At 38.6% G+C, this 17254-nt stretch overlaps 2 protein-coding genes across 5 annotated transcripts; both read left to right on the top strand.

Moving 5' to 3' along the window:
• Window positions 1–2887: 2887 nt before the first annotated feature.
• On the top strand, window positions 2888–6144 carry LOC148355637 (transcription factor 7-like 2). The gene is made up of 6 exons (XM_088349009.1): window positions 2888–2970; window positions 3035–3154; window positions 3239–3395; window positions 3469–3576; window positions 3663–3738; window positions 4871–6144. Exons 3-6 carry the CDS (start codon window positions 3306–3308, stop codon window positions 5074–5076), a joined length of 480 nt encoding a protein of 159 aa, XP_088205135.1. The 5' UTR covers window positions 2888–2970; window positions 3035–3154; window positions 3239–3305; the 3' UTR covers window positions 5077–6144.
• A 1739-nt stretch (window positions 6145–7883) lies between these two features.
• LOC148355636 (transmembrane protein 205) lies at window positions 7884–16504 on the top strand. Of its 4 annotated transcripts, none has more exons than XM_088349006.1 (4): window positions 7884–8030; window positions 9731–9902; window positions 13256–13419; window positions 15593–16504. In XM_088349006.1, the coding sequence occupies exons 2-4, from the start codon at window positions 9803–9805 to the stop codon at window positions 15893–15895; spliced, it is 567 nt and encodes a 188-aa protein (XP_088205132.1). In that variant the 5' UTR covers window positions 7884–8030; window positions 9731–9802; the 3' UTR covers window positions 15896–16504. The 4 variants fall into 4 exon arrangements, with proteins under 4 accessions (XP_088205132.1, XP_088205131.1, XP_088205134.1 ...); XM_088349005.1 differs by having other exon boundaries at window positions 9666–9902; XM_088349007.1 differs by lacking the exon at window positions 7884–8030 and adding an exon at window positions 9286–9438 and having other exon boundaries at window positions 9666–9902.
• Window positions 16505–17254: the final 750 nt, after the last annotated feature.

Raw genomic sequence — 17254 nt, 5'->3', positions numbered from 1 at the left:
CAATTGTATTAAAAGAACCGAGGTCAATTCGTCCTTCTCTTGGCTCCAAGTAATGGGGAAAAAACGATGGAGGGGATGTTTCCGAGATATGGAGTTCGCTCAATAGGGTGCTGAAGTTGTCGTTGAGGGTGAGGGGCAATGTTCCCTCTAAATTGCGCGCGTGTGCAATCGCGCACTGCCCGCACATTCTCAGCGCACAAGAAAATCTATCCAGCGTAGTTTTTCGAGAACCGGCTTCTTCGGCTCGGCTCACTAAAAGGAACCGGCTCTTACAGGTCCTAAACGGCTCTTCAGGTTGTTTTTGCTTCTTTCATCCCTATACGACCAAATATTGTGTAGAATTATGCACAAAATGACTTTAAGGAAGGGGAAATAGAACAAAAAAGAAAAAAAATACCAAAATGAAAAAGGAGTGAAAAGCTGAGAAAAAAAGAAACAAAAGAGAAGAAGGCAAATATACCAAAAAAAAGCATGCTTTTTGCAATGATAAAATGGTAAAATTTCCTGCGGCCCATCAGACAAATTCTCACGACACACAGCGTGGCCTGGCACGTCCAATGGATGCCAGAAAATCATCCAGTAAGGCATTGTTGAAACAATTCTGCATATGTGGGTAAAAAAATCCTCTGCAGCGTTGAAAAACACATCACCAGTTATTGCATGTTTTTAACTTTTTGCTGCAAAAGATCGTGCAACTACCTTTTTAAGGTTAAAACCTTCAATCACCAAAGTTTACCTTTTCACATTGAATCATAATGTTACAGGTGATACTAAAGTAGGGCTGCGACTTTAGAGATGGGAACTTGGGTCATCGAAGAAGAAAGCAATCTACGTGCATGGGACGGGATTTCATCCTGGACTCTTCAAGGCCATTCTGACTTGTTCTGGGTAGGGTTACTTTAACTGGATTACTTTCAATTACTTTTGGATTACTCCAATACCAAATATGCAAATAAAAGACAAAATAAACTAAATATGAATGAAATTATGACTCACAACACGTGGTAAGCTTTCTCTCCTGGCTTTGATCTCTTTGATCTCCGGCAAAACTAACATAAAGTGCGACAGAAACAAAATGAAAATAAATCCAAACAGCTTGCCAACATCATTTTTGCCATTCCATGTATTCCGTTACTCCCCAAGCCTGCACAAAATTTAGTCATTTTATTCATATTTAGTTTATTTTGTCTTTCATTAGCATATTTGGTATTGGAGTAATCCAAAAGTAATTGAAAGTAATCCAGTTAAGGTAACCCTACCCAACCCTGCCTGTTCATAAACTGTATAGGTCCACCTCAGATTGAATGATGCTTTTAGTCCAGAGATCAGCAGACGCAGCGTCACCTGCAAAATTCGATGGTTGATGCCACCATTAATTTACTCCATTTTAACAATTTTAATTTACAGATGGGCGGCTTAAAACACAACTGGAATATTTTGTATTACAACGTGCAGTATTGACACTAACTAAGATGTTAAAAATGTCAGGAAAAAATGTTAAAACGTCATATTGTCAGACATAACGAATTGTGAATATGCTTGATTGCTGTTAAGATTGTCGAGAGGGGTTGTTCAAACCTCAGATTGTTTGTTTGCTGTTATTAGTGTCAATATTTTTTTTCAAACCAAATAATAATAATAATAATAATAATAATACATGTGGTGTGGCACAAGAACAGTGGCCAATATTTTCAGCCTTTTGCTTTGCACGCAGTTCAGCGCTTATTTAAGAAATTGACGTAAAGATGTGCTAGTTTATGAATAAAATATGTCATACTCTGTTTTTCCTATTATACATATCTGCACAATTTTTGGCTCACCTAATATTCCCAAGACAGTTGACCGTTGTTTACACAAGCTCTCAAGCACACAAAATAAGAAAAAATAGGGCATTGTTCATATATACTTTGTAGTCGTTCTGGTACACATCTATACACTAAACAGAACAAAATGTCGATACGAGAATGAGAAATGCTTTTCACGCTCATAGAGTGAAAAATACATTTAAAAAAAAACTAAAAAGCAATGTAAACATTAGAAAACAAGCACATAGAAAACATTACAATTATCAAAAAAAATCTAACAAAAACGGGTATAAGGACTGTTCTCCGAGGTTCATTATTACATAATATTGCCATGTTTTATGGCAATTATTTCAGTGTAAATTTTACACAAAAGTTTTCGAAATGGAACTGTATTTTCTATTTCACTTGCAAAAATATATGTATTTTTTTGCAAGTGAAACAGAAAATACAGTACAATACAGGAAATACTTTTTCTCCCCCTCATTTTCCTATATTATACACCTGTCATTGTGTCTCTCTCTCTTTCTCTTTTCTTTCTCTTTCACTTGCAAAAATATATACATATTTTATATACATATTTTTGCAAGTGAAAATAGAAAATACAGTACGTCTCACTTTCGAAATAGCGAACCCTTCCAGGCCGCACCAAGCGGGACAAGACTCGGGCATCATGTACCCGAAAGTACACCTAGAAAAAAAACTATCCGTTATAACACAAAGGAATGTTCTCTTTTATGTTATAACAGACAATTTTGATGTGTTTATGCGCAACCTTCGTGCAGCCGCCCCTCCTACTCCTATTCCTATATACCAAATTTACGCGTTAGCCATTAGACGAAACATCAATTCGCCAGTATGTCCGATGTCGATTGGGAGACACTTTTCGAAGTCCTTAACGCGGATTTAAATCAGCAACAGGCAGGGGTAAATTAACTTTATTGAAAGTATATTGGCGATCTTTAAATCACCGTTAATGAAATTGAATTGCATCAACGTTTTTATTATCGTTAGTTCTATTCAATTACTTATTACTGCAAATATATACCCGGTCCTTTGTTTTGTTTTTTTACATGATTTACAGGACAGTAATATTTAAGAACCCATCTTTTCTTTTACAGGTCAGGTGTGCGCCAGAATTGGTTGATGAAAAGTCAGTCAAAATAATGTAAGTAATACATTTGCATCTTCTCAACCTGCATTATAGGTAACATCTGTGTTTTATTGTTTAGTGAAAGACAGCTTTTGGATGACCTGTCACCGGGCTCCTATAGTGTCCCCACTCCATCACCTCCAACACCTTCTCCTTCACCACTCCCAGCTGCCCAAAATTCCACAAACTCCCCTCCTCAGTAAGGATTCTCTTAAAAATGTCTTTCTTGCAATCACTATGCAGGGATGATTTCCATTCACTTCTTTATTTTTCTCACAAACAGGAGAAACACAAATAAAGAAAGCCATGATTCCACGCAGTTGTACATTAAAAAGCCTCCGAACGCCTTCATGGTATTTATGAAGGAGCAGCGAGCTTCGGTGAAGGCCCAGTTCAAAAATAGAGACAGTGCCACGGTGAATAAAATCCTGGCGCAGATGGTGAGTGAGTGTTTGCCACATGTTTGAGCCCTTAAAACAAATTTTCATGCTGATTTTCTGATGACCCTCACAGTGGAAGTCGCTGCCTACGGAAAGAAAACGTATATACCTTTCAGAATCCAAGCAACTGTACCTTGCTCATGCCGACACTTATCCCAAATGGTCCTGCAGGGACAATTACGTGAGTCTCAAAGCCATTTTGCCATTTTGTCTCTCATTCAATGGTGTTTCCGTACATAACACACGATTTTTCATCTTTTGTTTCAGGGGAAAAGGAAAAAAAGAAAGCGGGACAGGAGAGCGGAGATGCGGCATGAAAACTCAAAGTCCTCTTCATCATTAGGTATGTCTTCATCAGGGTTGGGTAGGGTTACTTTAACTGGATTATTTTCAATTACTTTTGGATTACTCCAATACCAAATATGCTAATAAAAGAAAAAAGAAAGTAAATATGAATAAAATTGCTAAATTTTGTGCAGGCTTGGGGAGTACCGGAATACATGGAACGGCAAAAATGATGTTGACAAGCTGTTTGGATTTATTTTCATTTTGTTTCTGTCGCATTTTACGTTAGTTTTGCCGGAGATCAAAGAGATCAAAGCCAGGAGAGAAAGCTTACCACGTGTTGTGAGTCATAATTTTATTCATATTTAGTTTCTTTTGTATTTTATTAGCATATTTGGTATTGGAGTAATCCAAAAGTAATTGGAAGTAATCCAATTAAAGTAACCCTACCCAACCCTGGTCTTAATATTTGTATTTCTTCACTTAATAGTACAATAATTTACAATGTTAGCAATACAGGGGCAATTCCGTAAATGTCATTTTGTTTAAATACTTTCATTCAAATGATTATCATTAACAGAGAAAAAAAAGATCACTAACAAAATGCAACAAAATGTAACATAATACACAATAATTCGTCATTTTTGCACTGCTCATTACCTTTGATCTTGTTAACTCCGATGGCATAGACAAACAATGAGAATTACGTAGCGAAATAAAATCACACAGTCAGATATTTGATGTAAGAACGTGCTTTATGGTTATTTTAAAATCAATTATAGTATAAGCTGGCCTATGAAGTTCTTTTAACTTAGATGAAAGAGATAACCACTAGAAAGACTTGAAAGTAAAATATTGGCATCTAAACTTAAAAGCCTTTTTCTCCCCCCAAAATTGTTTTCAATAACATTGCATATTATATGAATGTACAAATTATTTGTAAAATGGTTGAAACAAGTTGTTTTACATCAGAAATGTATATTTTATCCATCAAAACTCACCTCTGAGTTTTGGGATGGGAGCGTAAATATAATTTAAAAGTACTGTACTACTTCTATTTTTAGGACTGATCTGTTATCTTTCTTGACTATACTCATTTTTCTTTTTGATCTTGCAATAAATACAAAAAAAACCCAGATAATTTGACAGGCTGTCATCAGATTTGTACTGATATTGTTTTGTTTTTGCAGCATCTGAACCTGAGTTCACTGCTGGAGCACAACAAAAGCCATCATCAACTTGCCCATCCAATAATAATAATATAAGCGAGTGGTCGGAGTGGATTCAACCTTCTTCGCTTTTCAGGCAACAACCGGTAGCCCTCCAGGCCACTGATCCCACCGATGACCATTTTAACAAGCCCACTACCTCAGGCTCCACTTACACTAACCTGTAGAGACTGTTCACTATTGATTTTTAAAATACATTTCAAAGTAATTCTATTGCCCCATAACTAATACTCGGATTACACATATAAAATGGTTTACACTCCTGTAAATTCATTTTATATTGTCTAGAATGAAGTATTTGTTTAAAAATGCATTTAAGATAAAACGCGGAGAGAATTTTTAAATTTTGGTGGATTGTGAAAAGTTTGAAATGCATCTTGTATGTGTTTTGTCTCTTGAGTTCCCATATAAATCCTGCCCCATGCTCTAGAGCTGGGGTCTCCAACTTGTGCCCTAAGAACACCTGAGTAGCCTGCAGACAAGCTCTGAGAGCATCCATCCAACTAGGGTTGCGGGGGAGCTGGAGCCCATCTCAGCAGCGATCTGGTTGCCAGCCAGTCGCAGGGCACACAGAAACAGACAATTCACTCGCTCACTCACGCCGATATAAGGACAATTTGGACTGGCCAAATCTGGCGTGCGAACTTTTGGAATGTGGAAGCACGGGGAGAACATGCATACTCCACACAGGAAGCTGGATTTGAACTCTGGATCTCAGAACTGTGGTGCGGACGCTCTAACCCCTCGTGTAAAGCTAGAAGATTTGATTTGTAATTGACATTATGTTGTAGTGGTGGACTTAACATCTAATAATTACAACCTGTATATGACATATAGTAACAACATGCAATTTATTTTAGAAAAACATATCTCAGATTCAAGGGGACCTCTACTCTGGAGTCGAGAGACATATTGATATGTAGCAAGAGGAAAATGCAGATCTTGACTTGAAAGGAACATCTCCTGGATGCAACTAGGACGCATCATCAGTTATGTATCCTGGGTTCATTGAGTGATCTATGATCATAAACTGAAAAAGAGAGGACGAAGAGCAAAATGTCAACTGTAAATTCAAAATTAATCACTTGTTCTCTCCATAGATATTAATTGCCACATATTTGGTCTATTCTAACTCTGCTTGGATCTGTTTTGTAAATTATGCTTTTACAACAATTTTACTCACTGTTGAGTTGTTGGTACAGTACTGTATCAGTATAAATATGTAATATTGAAATCCGGCCGCCAGATGTCACTGTTGAATAAATATCTTGTACGTTGCAAAGATTTTTTTCCCTCTAAATCAGTCGTTCCAACTTTGCCGTTGAGTAATGTTTCTGATAAAGGTGGTTTTTATTTTACTAGAGTATAAATGCATCAACTCTGAAAAGATCAAAATATTAGTTATTGGTCCATCTAAATGCCGTGACTTGTTCTCAAAAACTGCTGTGAACATTGACAAATGTCATATCACCCAGAGTGACTCAGTTAAAAATTTAGGTGTCATATTTGACCCTGATCTGTCCACGTGAAGAAAATTACTAGAACCTCTTCCTTCCATCTTCGCAACATTGCTAAAATTCGTCCTATGCTGACTCCGTCGGATGCGGAGATTATAATTCACGCGTTTGTCACTTCCCGTCTCGATCACTGTAATGCACTACTCTCCGGTCTCCCGAAGTCCAAAATCAAGAGTCTTCAGGAAGTACAAAATGCTGCAGCGAGGCTTTTGACTAAGACAAAAAAGTTTGATCACATTACCCCGATTTTAGCTAACCTGCATTGGCTCTGTTAGCTTAAGGTGTGATTTTAAGGTTCTCTTGGTATTATTCAAAATCATGCATGGACTTGCTCCCTCATATCTTTCAGCTTTAATTTCCCCCTATGTTCCGGCCTGGAGCCTTCGTTCTGAAAGCGCTGGTCTACTGGTGATCCCAAGAGCCAAGAAGAGTTCCGCAGGTTCGAGAGCGTTCTCCTACTTTTAAGCGTCGTCGCACAGTGCTGTGGAATGCTCTGAGATCCGATCTGCAACCTCAGTGGAAATTTTTAAATCTAAGTTTAAAACACACTTCTACTCAATAGCATATGAATAACCTATATTTTTTGTTGACAATAATTGTGTATTTTTTGTAATTGCATCATGAAAGGGGGATTACCACATGTGCGGTCCCTTCTCAAGCTTTCTTCCTTTTCCTCATGTTGAGGTTTTTGAGTTTTCCCTTGCCCTCATGTTGGTTTCAGATCAGGGGATGGTGTAATAATAGTCTGTAATAATAGTCTGTGCAATAACCTGTGCAGCCCTTTGAGACTCTTTGTGATTAAGGGCTATACACACAGGGTTGGGTAGGGTTACTTTAACTTGATTACTTTCAATTACTTTTGTTTTACTCCAATACCAAATATGCTAATAAAAGACAAAAGAAACTAAACATGAATAAAATGACTAAATTCTGTGCAGGCTTGGGGGGTAACGGAATACATGGAACGGCAAAAATGATGTTGGCAAGCTGTTTGGATTTATTTTCATTTTGTTTCTGTCGCATTTTATGTTAGTTTTGCCGGAGAGAAAGCTTAACACGTGTTGTGAGTCATAATTTTATTCATATTTAGTTTCTTTTGTCTTTTATTAGCATATTTGGTATTGGGGTAATCCAAAAGTAATCAAGTTAGAGTAACCCTACCCAACCCTGTATACAAATAAAAATGACTTGACTTGACTTGTATGGCCAAGCTCAAGGTAATAAGTATGGTGCGTTCAGTAACATCTCGTAAAACGACCTTCGCACAAGGATCAATCTGTTTTGTAGTAATATTTGTCAAATGACAAACGCTGCTATTTGGGTAAAAATGCTAGGACAGCCAGGCATTTCCAAATCACTGCAATAGTCTTCGAAATGGTGCTGATGGACGGTGAATGAAGAATAAAAAAAAGTCCCACCAGTTTTTAACTTATCACTTCCAGTGGTTGAATGGCGGACGCAACGCGAGCGTCTCTCAAGTCAACTTAAAAAAAGGAAAAACTCGGTGGAACCAGTTTTGTTGTGGCGGAACTTTTCCCTTCGACCCTGACAGTTTGAAGTTCCACCTCTCAGGTGCTCTCCTACTTTTAAGCGTCGTCGCACAGGTAAAATAGATATTCTCTCTCAACTATTCGGGATATTGACTTAAATACACCTCCCTCCATTTGCAAACGACTAAAACGGGGGAAAACTATTTTTCTTGTGATATTTCTGTCGAATATTTACTGTCAAGAACGTGTGTGTGGTCGAGTAACCTTGTACCCTCCGTGTTAGTAACCTTTCACTAAGAAAAGTAACATTTACTATGAGTCGACGCTCCCTTTGTTTAAATAAGTTGTTTACTTAATGTGAGTATATTTTAATAGTTTGTGTGTGTGTGTTTTTTTTAACTTTGGGACCGTCGCGCACGCTAGCAGCGGCTAGCCGCGCTTTGCTAGGTGGTGGGCGTGCGCTCACATTTGCGAGTGGCTGTCAAACGGTTTCCTTGACAACTGCGCGCAAAGTTTGCGATTAATACCCCTTACCTCCTAAAAAGAAGGAAGAAAATAGAATAGAATAGAATATACCTTTATTGTCATTGTTACAAAATGGGTGGAACATATTGTGACAACGAAATTGGACGTGGCACTCCAGTTCACATTTAACCAGGGTAGGGTTACTTTAACTTGATTACTTTCAATTACTTTTAGATTACTCCAATACTAAATATTCTAATAAAATACAAAAGAAACTAAATATGACTAAAATAATGACTCACAACACGTGGTAAGCTTTCTCTCCTGGCTTTGATCTCTTTGATTTCCGGCAAAACTAACATAAAATGCGACAGAAACAAAATGAAAATAAATCCAAACAGCTTGCCAACATCATTTTTGCCGTTCCATGTGTTCCGTTACTCCCCAAGCCTGCACAAAATTTAGTAATTTTATTCATATTTAGTTTCTTTTGTCTTTTATTAGCATATTTGGTATTGGAGTTATCCAAAAGTAATTGAAAGTAATCAAGTTAAAGTAACCCTACCCAACCCTTTATTTAACAGTGAGGATAAAATAAAACAGAGAAGATAAAGGAACAAAAAAGATAAGGTTATAATTTACACAATATAAAGGAACAAAGAAGATAAAGGTTATCTCATCTCACCTCATTAGCCGTACCGCTTATCCTCATTTGGGTCGCGGGGGGGCTGGAGCCCATTCCAGCCATCTCCGGGCAGTGGGCTGGGGACACCCTGAACTGGTTGCCAGCCAATCGCAGGGCACACGGGGACAGACAACTCACTCGCGCATTCACACCTAGGGACAATTTGGACCGGCCAATTCACCTGAAATGCATGTTTTTGGAATGTGGGAGGAAACCGGAGTGCCCGGAGGAAACCCACGCAAGCACGGGGAGAACATACAAACTCCGCACAGGAAGTCTGGAGCTGGATTTGATCCCACGCAGGAGGTTCCCATGACATGAACTGTGCCGTACAAGCGCTAGTCACTGCGCCGCCGTGCTGCCCAGAGAAAGGTTATAATTTACACAATATTTACACAAGAAATGTGGGCATGTAGGATGTTACTGTACATACAGTTTTGGGATCGTATTAGTGCAATATGCGGTAGTGCAAAAATAGGCAACATTGTGCATAGGAAGAAAAAAACATTTAAGTAAAATGTCACACACTCAACACAATAAACTCCCGCTGGCGTTTTGGGTGTGTCCCAGCTTCATATTGACATGTCACGTCTCCCCAGCAACCCAGCGGGAGAAAACTTGACCCACCGGCATTTCTGGTAACTTTCTTGTTTTGGATCTGGAGGACCCCCCCAAAACCATCCCCACGACGATATCACCCGGGGACAAGGGAGGCGCGGGAGAGAGCGTTGGGAGCATGGCCACCGACCAGGAGCCCTCCTTCACCGTCAAGCTGGCCCAGCTGCTGCTTCTTTCCACTTACTGGGGAATGCAGATTTGGGTCACCTTCGTTTCAAGTTGGTGCCACACCCAACTCACCAAAATGTCTTTTCCTTCTTTCCTTCATTCATTATCTCTCCAAACGCTTGTCTTCACAAGGTTCGCATGGCTGCTGGAGGCAGGGGACACACTGGCAGTGTTTATTTTACCTCTGAAAAGTGATGGGTCCCGGGGACTTGCATGCTCAAAAATCTATGGGTCCCAACATAAATCTATGGGTCCCCCAAATATAGTGTTATCGAGGTTGGAATTGTAAATTCAGCGACAAATATATAATATAAATCTATATTTTCATTCCGTTTTAATCATCACGGTTTATTGGTAATACAAATCAGTTATCACTTCAAGATTTTTCAGTTCACAACAATATTGTACATTATACAAAATAATATTGCTGAAATATTAATCTGTATTTTCATTCAGTTTTAATCATCGCAGTTAATTGGTAATACAAAGCAGTTATTACTTCAGATTTTTCAGTTCATATATTCTTCGTGATTTGCTGTCGCGCCACAGTTGTAATGCCTTCTCAAGGTCCAATCGTTTGGTAAGATGCACCTTCATATGCTGGTGTTGTGTAGCCTCCATTATCATGCTCCTCATAGCGTAACCAGGAATATAATTTAGTCCATTTCGGCAGGGAAGTCCTTTTCTTGCTTGGAGTATTCTTGTGTTTATTTTCTTTCGTCGAATCGTTCGCTTCAACACATGTGTTTTCCTTGCCTCCAGGATCTTCTGAAGAATTTCTCCGCCGTTTTTTCGTGCCGGAATTATTGCCGTTGTTATCACTTTCTGCATTATGTTTCGACTTATTACTGACCCTGAGGAAATTACCAATTTTGTGTTGATTTTCACCTAATACTAACTGTTTTTTCGGAGGCATACTTAACCTTCACCTTCACTCGACGACATTTACCACAACAATGACGTAATCTCGAAGCAACGAGATCTCGTTTGACGAGATCGGCGTGCAGACGAAAACTTGAACCGCGAGACCAAAACAACAATGGCGGATCTGCCTGACGATAAGTTTGGAGTGCGGTAAATCTTTGTTAAAAAAAATGTAATCGGGTAATAATGACAATTTTGTGTCAAAAAAGTTGCGTCCCGGGGACGCACCTTGATTTGACACTATGTGTCCCCCGCAAAAATTATGCGTCTAGGACGCAGGGACGCGGGCAAATTAGAACACCACACTGGTCTTGTTTCCAGCCAGCCGCAGGGCACATGGGGACAGACAATCCATACACATTGTCATAGAAACTTAGGGACAACTCAGACTTAGCAATTAACCCACCATGCATGTTTCTTGGAGTGTTGGAAGAAACCAGAGTGCCCACAGAAAACATACACAAGCACAGGAGGAACATTCACACAGATAGTTCGGTAGTTGGAAAATGAACCCAAAACTTCTGAAGTGCGAGGCAAACATGCTAACCACAGGATTTGTTCGGGTGCTCAAAATCTTTCATGGCCCCCTAAGCGTTGCACCCAAGAGGATAGGTGCATGCTACACCTAAACAGTGGGGCACTATGGGGTATGTATTAGTGCAAGGATTATTTAACAATTATGGACATTTATTATGGCCCAAGCAAAAATTAAGGTAGCATTTCCCAATAGTAAATTTTAATGGGAAGAACTTCCTTCAACTGAAAATGTAAGCTACACATTACTGTAATTTTACCCTACACATACATATGGGGAGACATTTGTCTCAAATATATTTACACACATATTGTTCAGATTCACAAATATATTTGCGATTTACTCAAGAGTTAAAGAATAACATGTCTTGATAAATGCACACGCAAGATTAAAAATCGCATATTTAAATCTCAGATATATTTGTGGATCTGGATTTTTTCTTTTTATGGTGGTAAGGAAATTGAAAAACTGGCTTTGAAGTCCTTAAAATGTTCTCGAATTTGGACATGAAAAAGGTGTATGAACCTTGTACCCAGTCATTTAAGGCAAGGATGCAGGTATGGTCTTTACATTGGTGGGGACCTAATCATGACCAAACATAAGTCTCACATGAAAAAGAGGAGAGGCACAGCCCATCATGTTGGTCATAAGCGCTTCAACAGAGATTGTGATTTAACTCTTTTTTTTTTTTTTCATTGCTAAGTTAATGAAACGTTAATCTATTGATCACTTTTTAGTGATCACATAATCTTACTGGAGACAAAACAATGATGGTTCGATATTAGTGGGAACACATCTCTGTCCATGCCAAATCTACGCCCTTGATTTAAGACATTTATTTAAAAAAAAAAAAGAAAACGGTTTAATTAGTTGTCTGAAGCCCAAAATACCTTGAAGAAATTATGCATTCAAATTCATATTACATTTACCTTACAATTGAATGGCTTATGCTAAAGCACGGTAAAATAAAAGAGCCAATTACAATTCATCCATCCATTATCTGCACCGCTTATCCTTAGTAGAGTTGCGGGGGTGCTGGAGCCCATCCCAGCTATCTTCGGGCAGTGGGCAGGGGACACTCTGAACCAGTCGCAGAGCACACAGAGACAGAGACAGACAAGTCACTCGCTCAATCACACCTAGGGACAATTTGGACCGGCCAATTAACCTAACATGCATGTTTTTGGAATGTGGGAGCGCTCGGAGGAAACCCACGCAAGCACAGGGAGAACATTCAAACGCCACACAAGAGATTCGATCTCATGATCTCAGAACTGTACCGCACACGCGCTAACCCCTGCGTCGCCGTGCTCCCCTACAATTTATCCATTAACCACTTTATTATGTGTTTTGATATTGTTAAATATTGGATTTTACTTCCCATGATCATTGAAAACATGGTTTTAGTTAGACCAATCTACTATAGTATTTAGAAGCAATTAAGTAAGCTAAAAAGAAAAAAAGGTTTGTCCTTTATCACAACTGCGGTTTTACAAGAAAATGTCTCATTATTGCATGACAGCTTCTTTTGATAAAGATAAAACCCCAAAATGGTACAAAGCACAGGCTACTCCGTTTCACTTTTACATTTTATTATTAGACATTTTTTGTAAAATGTGCTTTCCTTTCCTTTGTTTATTTTAAGAAAATACCTCAAATATGTCTGAGATTCTTAGTCACCGGTGACAACTTTCATGACTCCAATCCAAGATTAAGCTTTTATGTTGAGTTAGACGTCCACCAAACAAGGTCTACAATCTACAAAAAAAACAACAGCCATTCTAATTGCATGAATTTGGAATCTCCAAAAAAACAATGACCCAACTTAAGCGGTTGAGGTCTGCAACTGTTGTGTCAGCAAAATATTGTTCACCACAAGGCACACACACACACATTTCCAGAAACTTAAAAACATCCGACTTAGCGAATCTGTTTGGCGCCCAGGTTTTGTGATGGACAACCACTTGAACCGCCATACATACGGCTTCATCCAAAGCCGCCTGGTCCCCTTCTACCTCCACCTGGGCTCGGCCTGCGCCTTCTTCAACCTGACCATCTTCGCCGTGTACCATCCTAGTGACATGCTGGATGAGCGAGAGGCCTTTCAAGTAGGTTGCCGTCAAGTTTCCTTCTTCATTGAATTATGGCGATTAAGTACTATATATGGTTGTCGAAGGTGCATGTTTCCTCAGAAAATATTAAACTTGATTCAAGGGGTGTTCAAGTCAAATGGATGGAAGTCCCAAAATAACTTTGCTCTAAGCCAAGCACCGGTGTTGCGCCTAAATCCGACGACTCCCCTCCAAAATCTGACTCCCTCTTGCATGAACTATGCTTCTCAGCACTGCGCTCCCGACAGTACATGTGTCGCGATTGTAGTCTGTATAATGTGTTTATGAAGGAATATTGATCGGCGTGATCAAAACAAAAAAGCAATCGTAGTCTATATAAAAGTTTGAGACCAAGAGCTGCAAAATTGTTGATTTAGTAGATTTTTCTTTCCTAAATTAAGCACTTATTTTTATTGTTCCACAAAATGTAACTGTGTAGTGTAACTTTGAACTGTTTTATTTTAGGCAACTTTAAGCAACTCAGAATCTCTGAAAAGCAGTTAAAAAATGTTGATTAAAATATTGACTATTCAATGCAACAACAAATAAACTATGTGATATGAAAATAAACTTAATATTTGTTATGTAAAACACATTGAATGAAAAACACAGAAAACAGATATTAATGAAATATTTACAGATGTACAAACAAATACAAAGGCAGGTGTTGCCAAAATCTTACCCCCTTGCTGAAGTGGTCCCCGTTTGAGCTACAGACTTGTGACTTCTAGGGTACCATGCTGTAATCTTAATATGTCAAAATCACAGTGATTTTGAAGTTTTTCAGACTTTTCCTTCAGGAGTTAGGGGGGAGTCCTATTATGGCAGGTGTCTCATTCACAATGGCCCTCTTGTTACAGCGATCAGTGAACAACTACATACAATAAACATACTATACAACAAAGCTACTATAGTATACCAAGTAAAGCCTACTTGTGTACAACTGGTCGTGATCATAAATGTTATAGCGTTTGGCTAGATTGGGTCGCCTCTGGTGTTGGTGACGTTTGCATGTCTTATTAACTCATTATATACAATCTGATAGCTTTTTTGTTTTAATCACGCCAAACAATGTGCCTCAATAAACACATTATACGGACTATGTTTGCGACAAACGTCAGAAGTGCAGTACTGAGAAGTTTGGTGCTCGTTCACGCGAATTGGGAGTCAGATTTTGCAGGGGAGTCTGAATTTAGGCACAACATCGGACTAATTAAAACCTTACAAATATATTCCAATATGATCAGATGAATAAAGCAATAATTTCTAATGGCTCCATCAGTAATCCTTAGTTTTCAACAGGCACAAAATAAAAATTTCCTTTGTATAAAAATCCTCTCAACCTGAACATTAAATAAAAGAAGCCGGTATTATTCAGTTAGCATCAATAGCCTCTAGTTTCTATTTTAGCAAAAGTGGGCTTACTTTACTTCAGAGGAAAGATAATAGTCAAGTCATGTTTATTTGTATAGCCCTTAATCACAAGGAGTCTCAAAGGGCTTCACAGACCACAGATTATTCCAAACTACAGACTATTATTACACCATCCCCTGATCTAAAACCTACATGAGGGCAAGGAAAAATTCCAAAACCTCAACATGAGGAAAATGAAGAAACCTTGAGAAGGGACCGCAATTTTTTATCATTTATACAGCTGAATATTTTTTAAAATCTCATTCGATTGAAATATAATAAAATAGAATGGAAAAACCTATTGAAACAAATACTTTCTTCAGAGAAACAGTGAAATCCCTACCTTAAAGGTCGCTGCCATATTTATCTGGGATTTTGCTGTGTTCTGTGGTGGATTTTTGTCCGCATTAGACAATACAGTGCCCTCTACTGGTCATTATTACACACTGCTGTTTTAAATGCTGAACCTATTTTGTCAATGGGCTTTGCTGCGGACACCTCGGAATAGATGGTCATTGTAAAAGTAGCTGTTTTCATGAAGATAAACATGACACATATTTTTCACTTTAAAAACATAGAAGCTGGCAATGATTATTTTCTTTATTACTTTAAACTTTAGGGCCCAAATGTAAAATAACAATCCTGATTGATACTTTGTGGGAAGATTTGTCACATACAATATGGCAGAACCATTGACCTAACCACTGAAGGATGCATCTTGGATATTTTTTTTTATGACGACTGTAATCTCCGACAGATTTTCATCTTCTTTGTGTCGGTGACCGTGTCTGCGATCAACGCTCAGTGGTTCGGCCAGATGACATCTGAGATCATGGCCGACATGCACTTGGTAGAGCAGGCGTGCGGCCTGGGTCAGGACATCGGCCTGTCATCCAATGGCGAGGCCTACGCTAAACTGCGTGAGACGGACGTCAAGTACCGCCACTTGAGCGGCCGACTTCGCCTCTACCGGTTGCTGTCCTCGCTCTGCAACGTGTGCTGCGTTGCCTGCAACTTTTTTAGCCTCAGCTACATGGCCGAGAACCTTCACACGCTCTGAACAGCAACCGGGCTGCGTTTTGCCCACCGGAGATCTGTAAGTCATCTATTTAATACGTCCCTTTCTGTATGCTTTGGGATATTTAACAGGCTCCAAAAGTGCTACGATTGGCACACCACCATTCGTACATGTCCATTTGAAAAAAAAAAGCCTACCAATAATTAAAACAACTGGTGCCTTTTATGGCTACATTTGTCGAAAATGCATTTTAACTCTGCAGGCTGTGAATGAATTCAAATATTTTTTGTGTGTTAGAACTATAGAAATAGTGATGTGCGAGCTCATAAATGATTAAGCTGTGTTCAGAATGAATCAACATTCAAACTTGAATAAGCTCCTACCACTATTTAAGTTCCTCTGATGATGAATAGGTTTCAGGTGTTCTAGTAGGCATTCAGTGACATTGTTTGCTCTTTAGCAAATGGTTCAATGCTGGCTTCATCCAGTTGTAATTATATCTTGACGAAGAAAAAAAAATACTTTTAGTATCTTGTCCACAAAAAAATTTCACATGGTTTGGGAGTTGACCACGGCTGGTTTATTGATATTAAAAGAAAAGAAAAACTTAACACATTAGTAAATCCGCTGTACGACCTTTTATGAGATTTGTCTCTTAAATTGTTTGCTCGAAATGCATGCCCGCTCAGTCCTGCTCTGCCTGTTTGGGCACATGTTTCTTTTGTTCTTCTCCAATTCAGGTTTGTTCGTAAAACTACTCAGCATTTGGCAGCATCAAAGACCTCAATCGTTTTGACATTTGAATTTGGAATTCAGAACCAAACTCGTAATGCTATGATTGGAGTGTGTGTTTTATGCCTTTCATTCTAAGTTAGTGCAAGAAAATGGATAGTTGGACAAAAATAGGTCTTACCTATTAAAATTAAAGATGTAAAACTGTGCTTCAAATCTCTTCATGTGAAGTCTGTAATCCGATATTTGTTTTTAGGTTTATGAAGACTTGTTGCGTTTATCATTTTAACCATGGTAAAGATAAAAGCATCGCTTTGTAAAATTCCCCAAATCAAGCTTAAACAAGTGGTTAATGCTAAAATCCGCAATTGCTACCGATCATACATAACAGTAAATTTAAAGTTCTTATGGGAAATCATCTCGAGCCTTCGTTACAAATGACAGAAAAGATGGATGCTTTACACCACACAATAGCTGAACCCTTAACACAGAGTCTGACACTTTCCAATTTCTTACTGTTGAATGGAATTCCTTAGAGGTTTTCTTGACATTTAGATTAGAGCCTGAACGCAATTTATGGGTTGTGTTAAGTGTGCTAAAGTGAAGTTTGTAAGGATTGCATAAATTCTTAGTCAAGTTTTGTTTGAAGGGGAAAAAAAAGCAAATAGT

Source organism: Urocampus carinirostris, chromosome 12 (genome assembly GCF_059441175.1).
Source record: "Urocampus carinirostris isolate Australia breed hairy pipefish chromosome 12, RoL_Ucar_1.0, whole genome shotgun sequence".
NCBI classification, from domain to species: domain Eukaryota; kingdom Metazoa; phylum Chordata; class Actinopteri; order Syngnathiformes; family Syngnathidae; genus Urocampus; species Urocampus carinirostris.
Note: the sequence above shows the minus strand (reverse complement) of the source record. Positions and strands in the feature narration are given on the sequence as shown.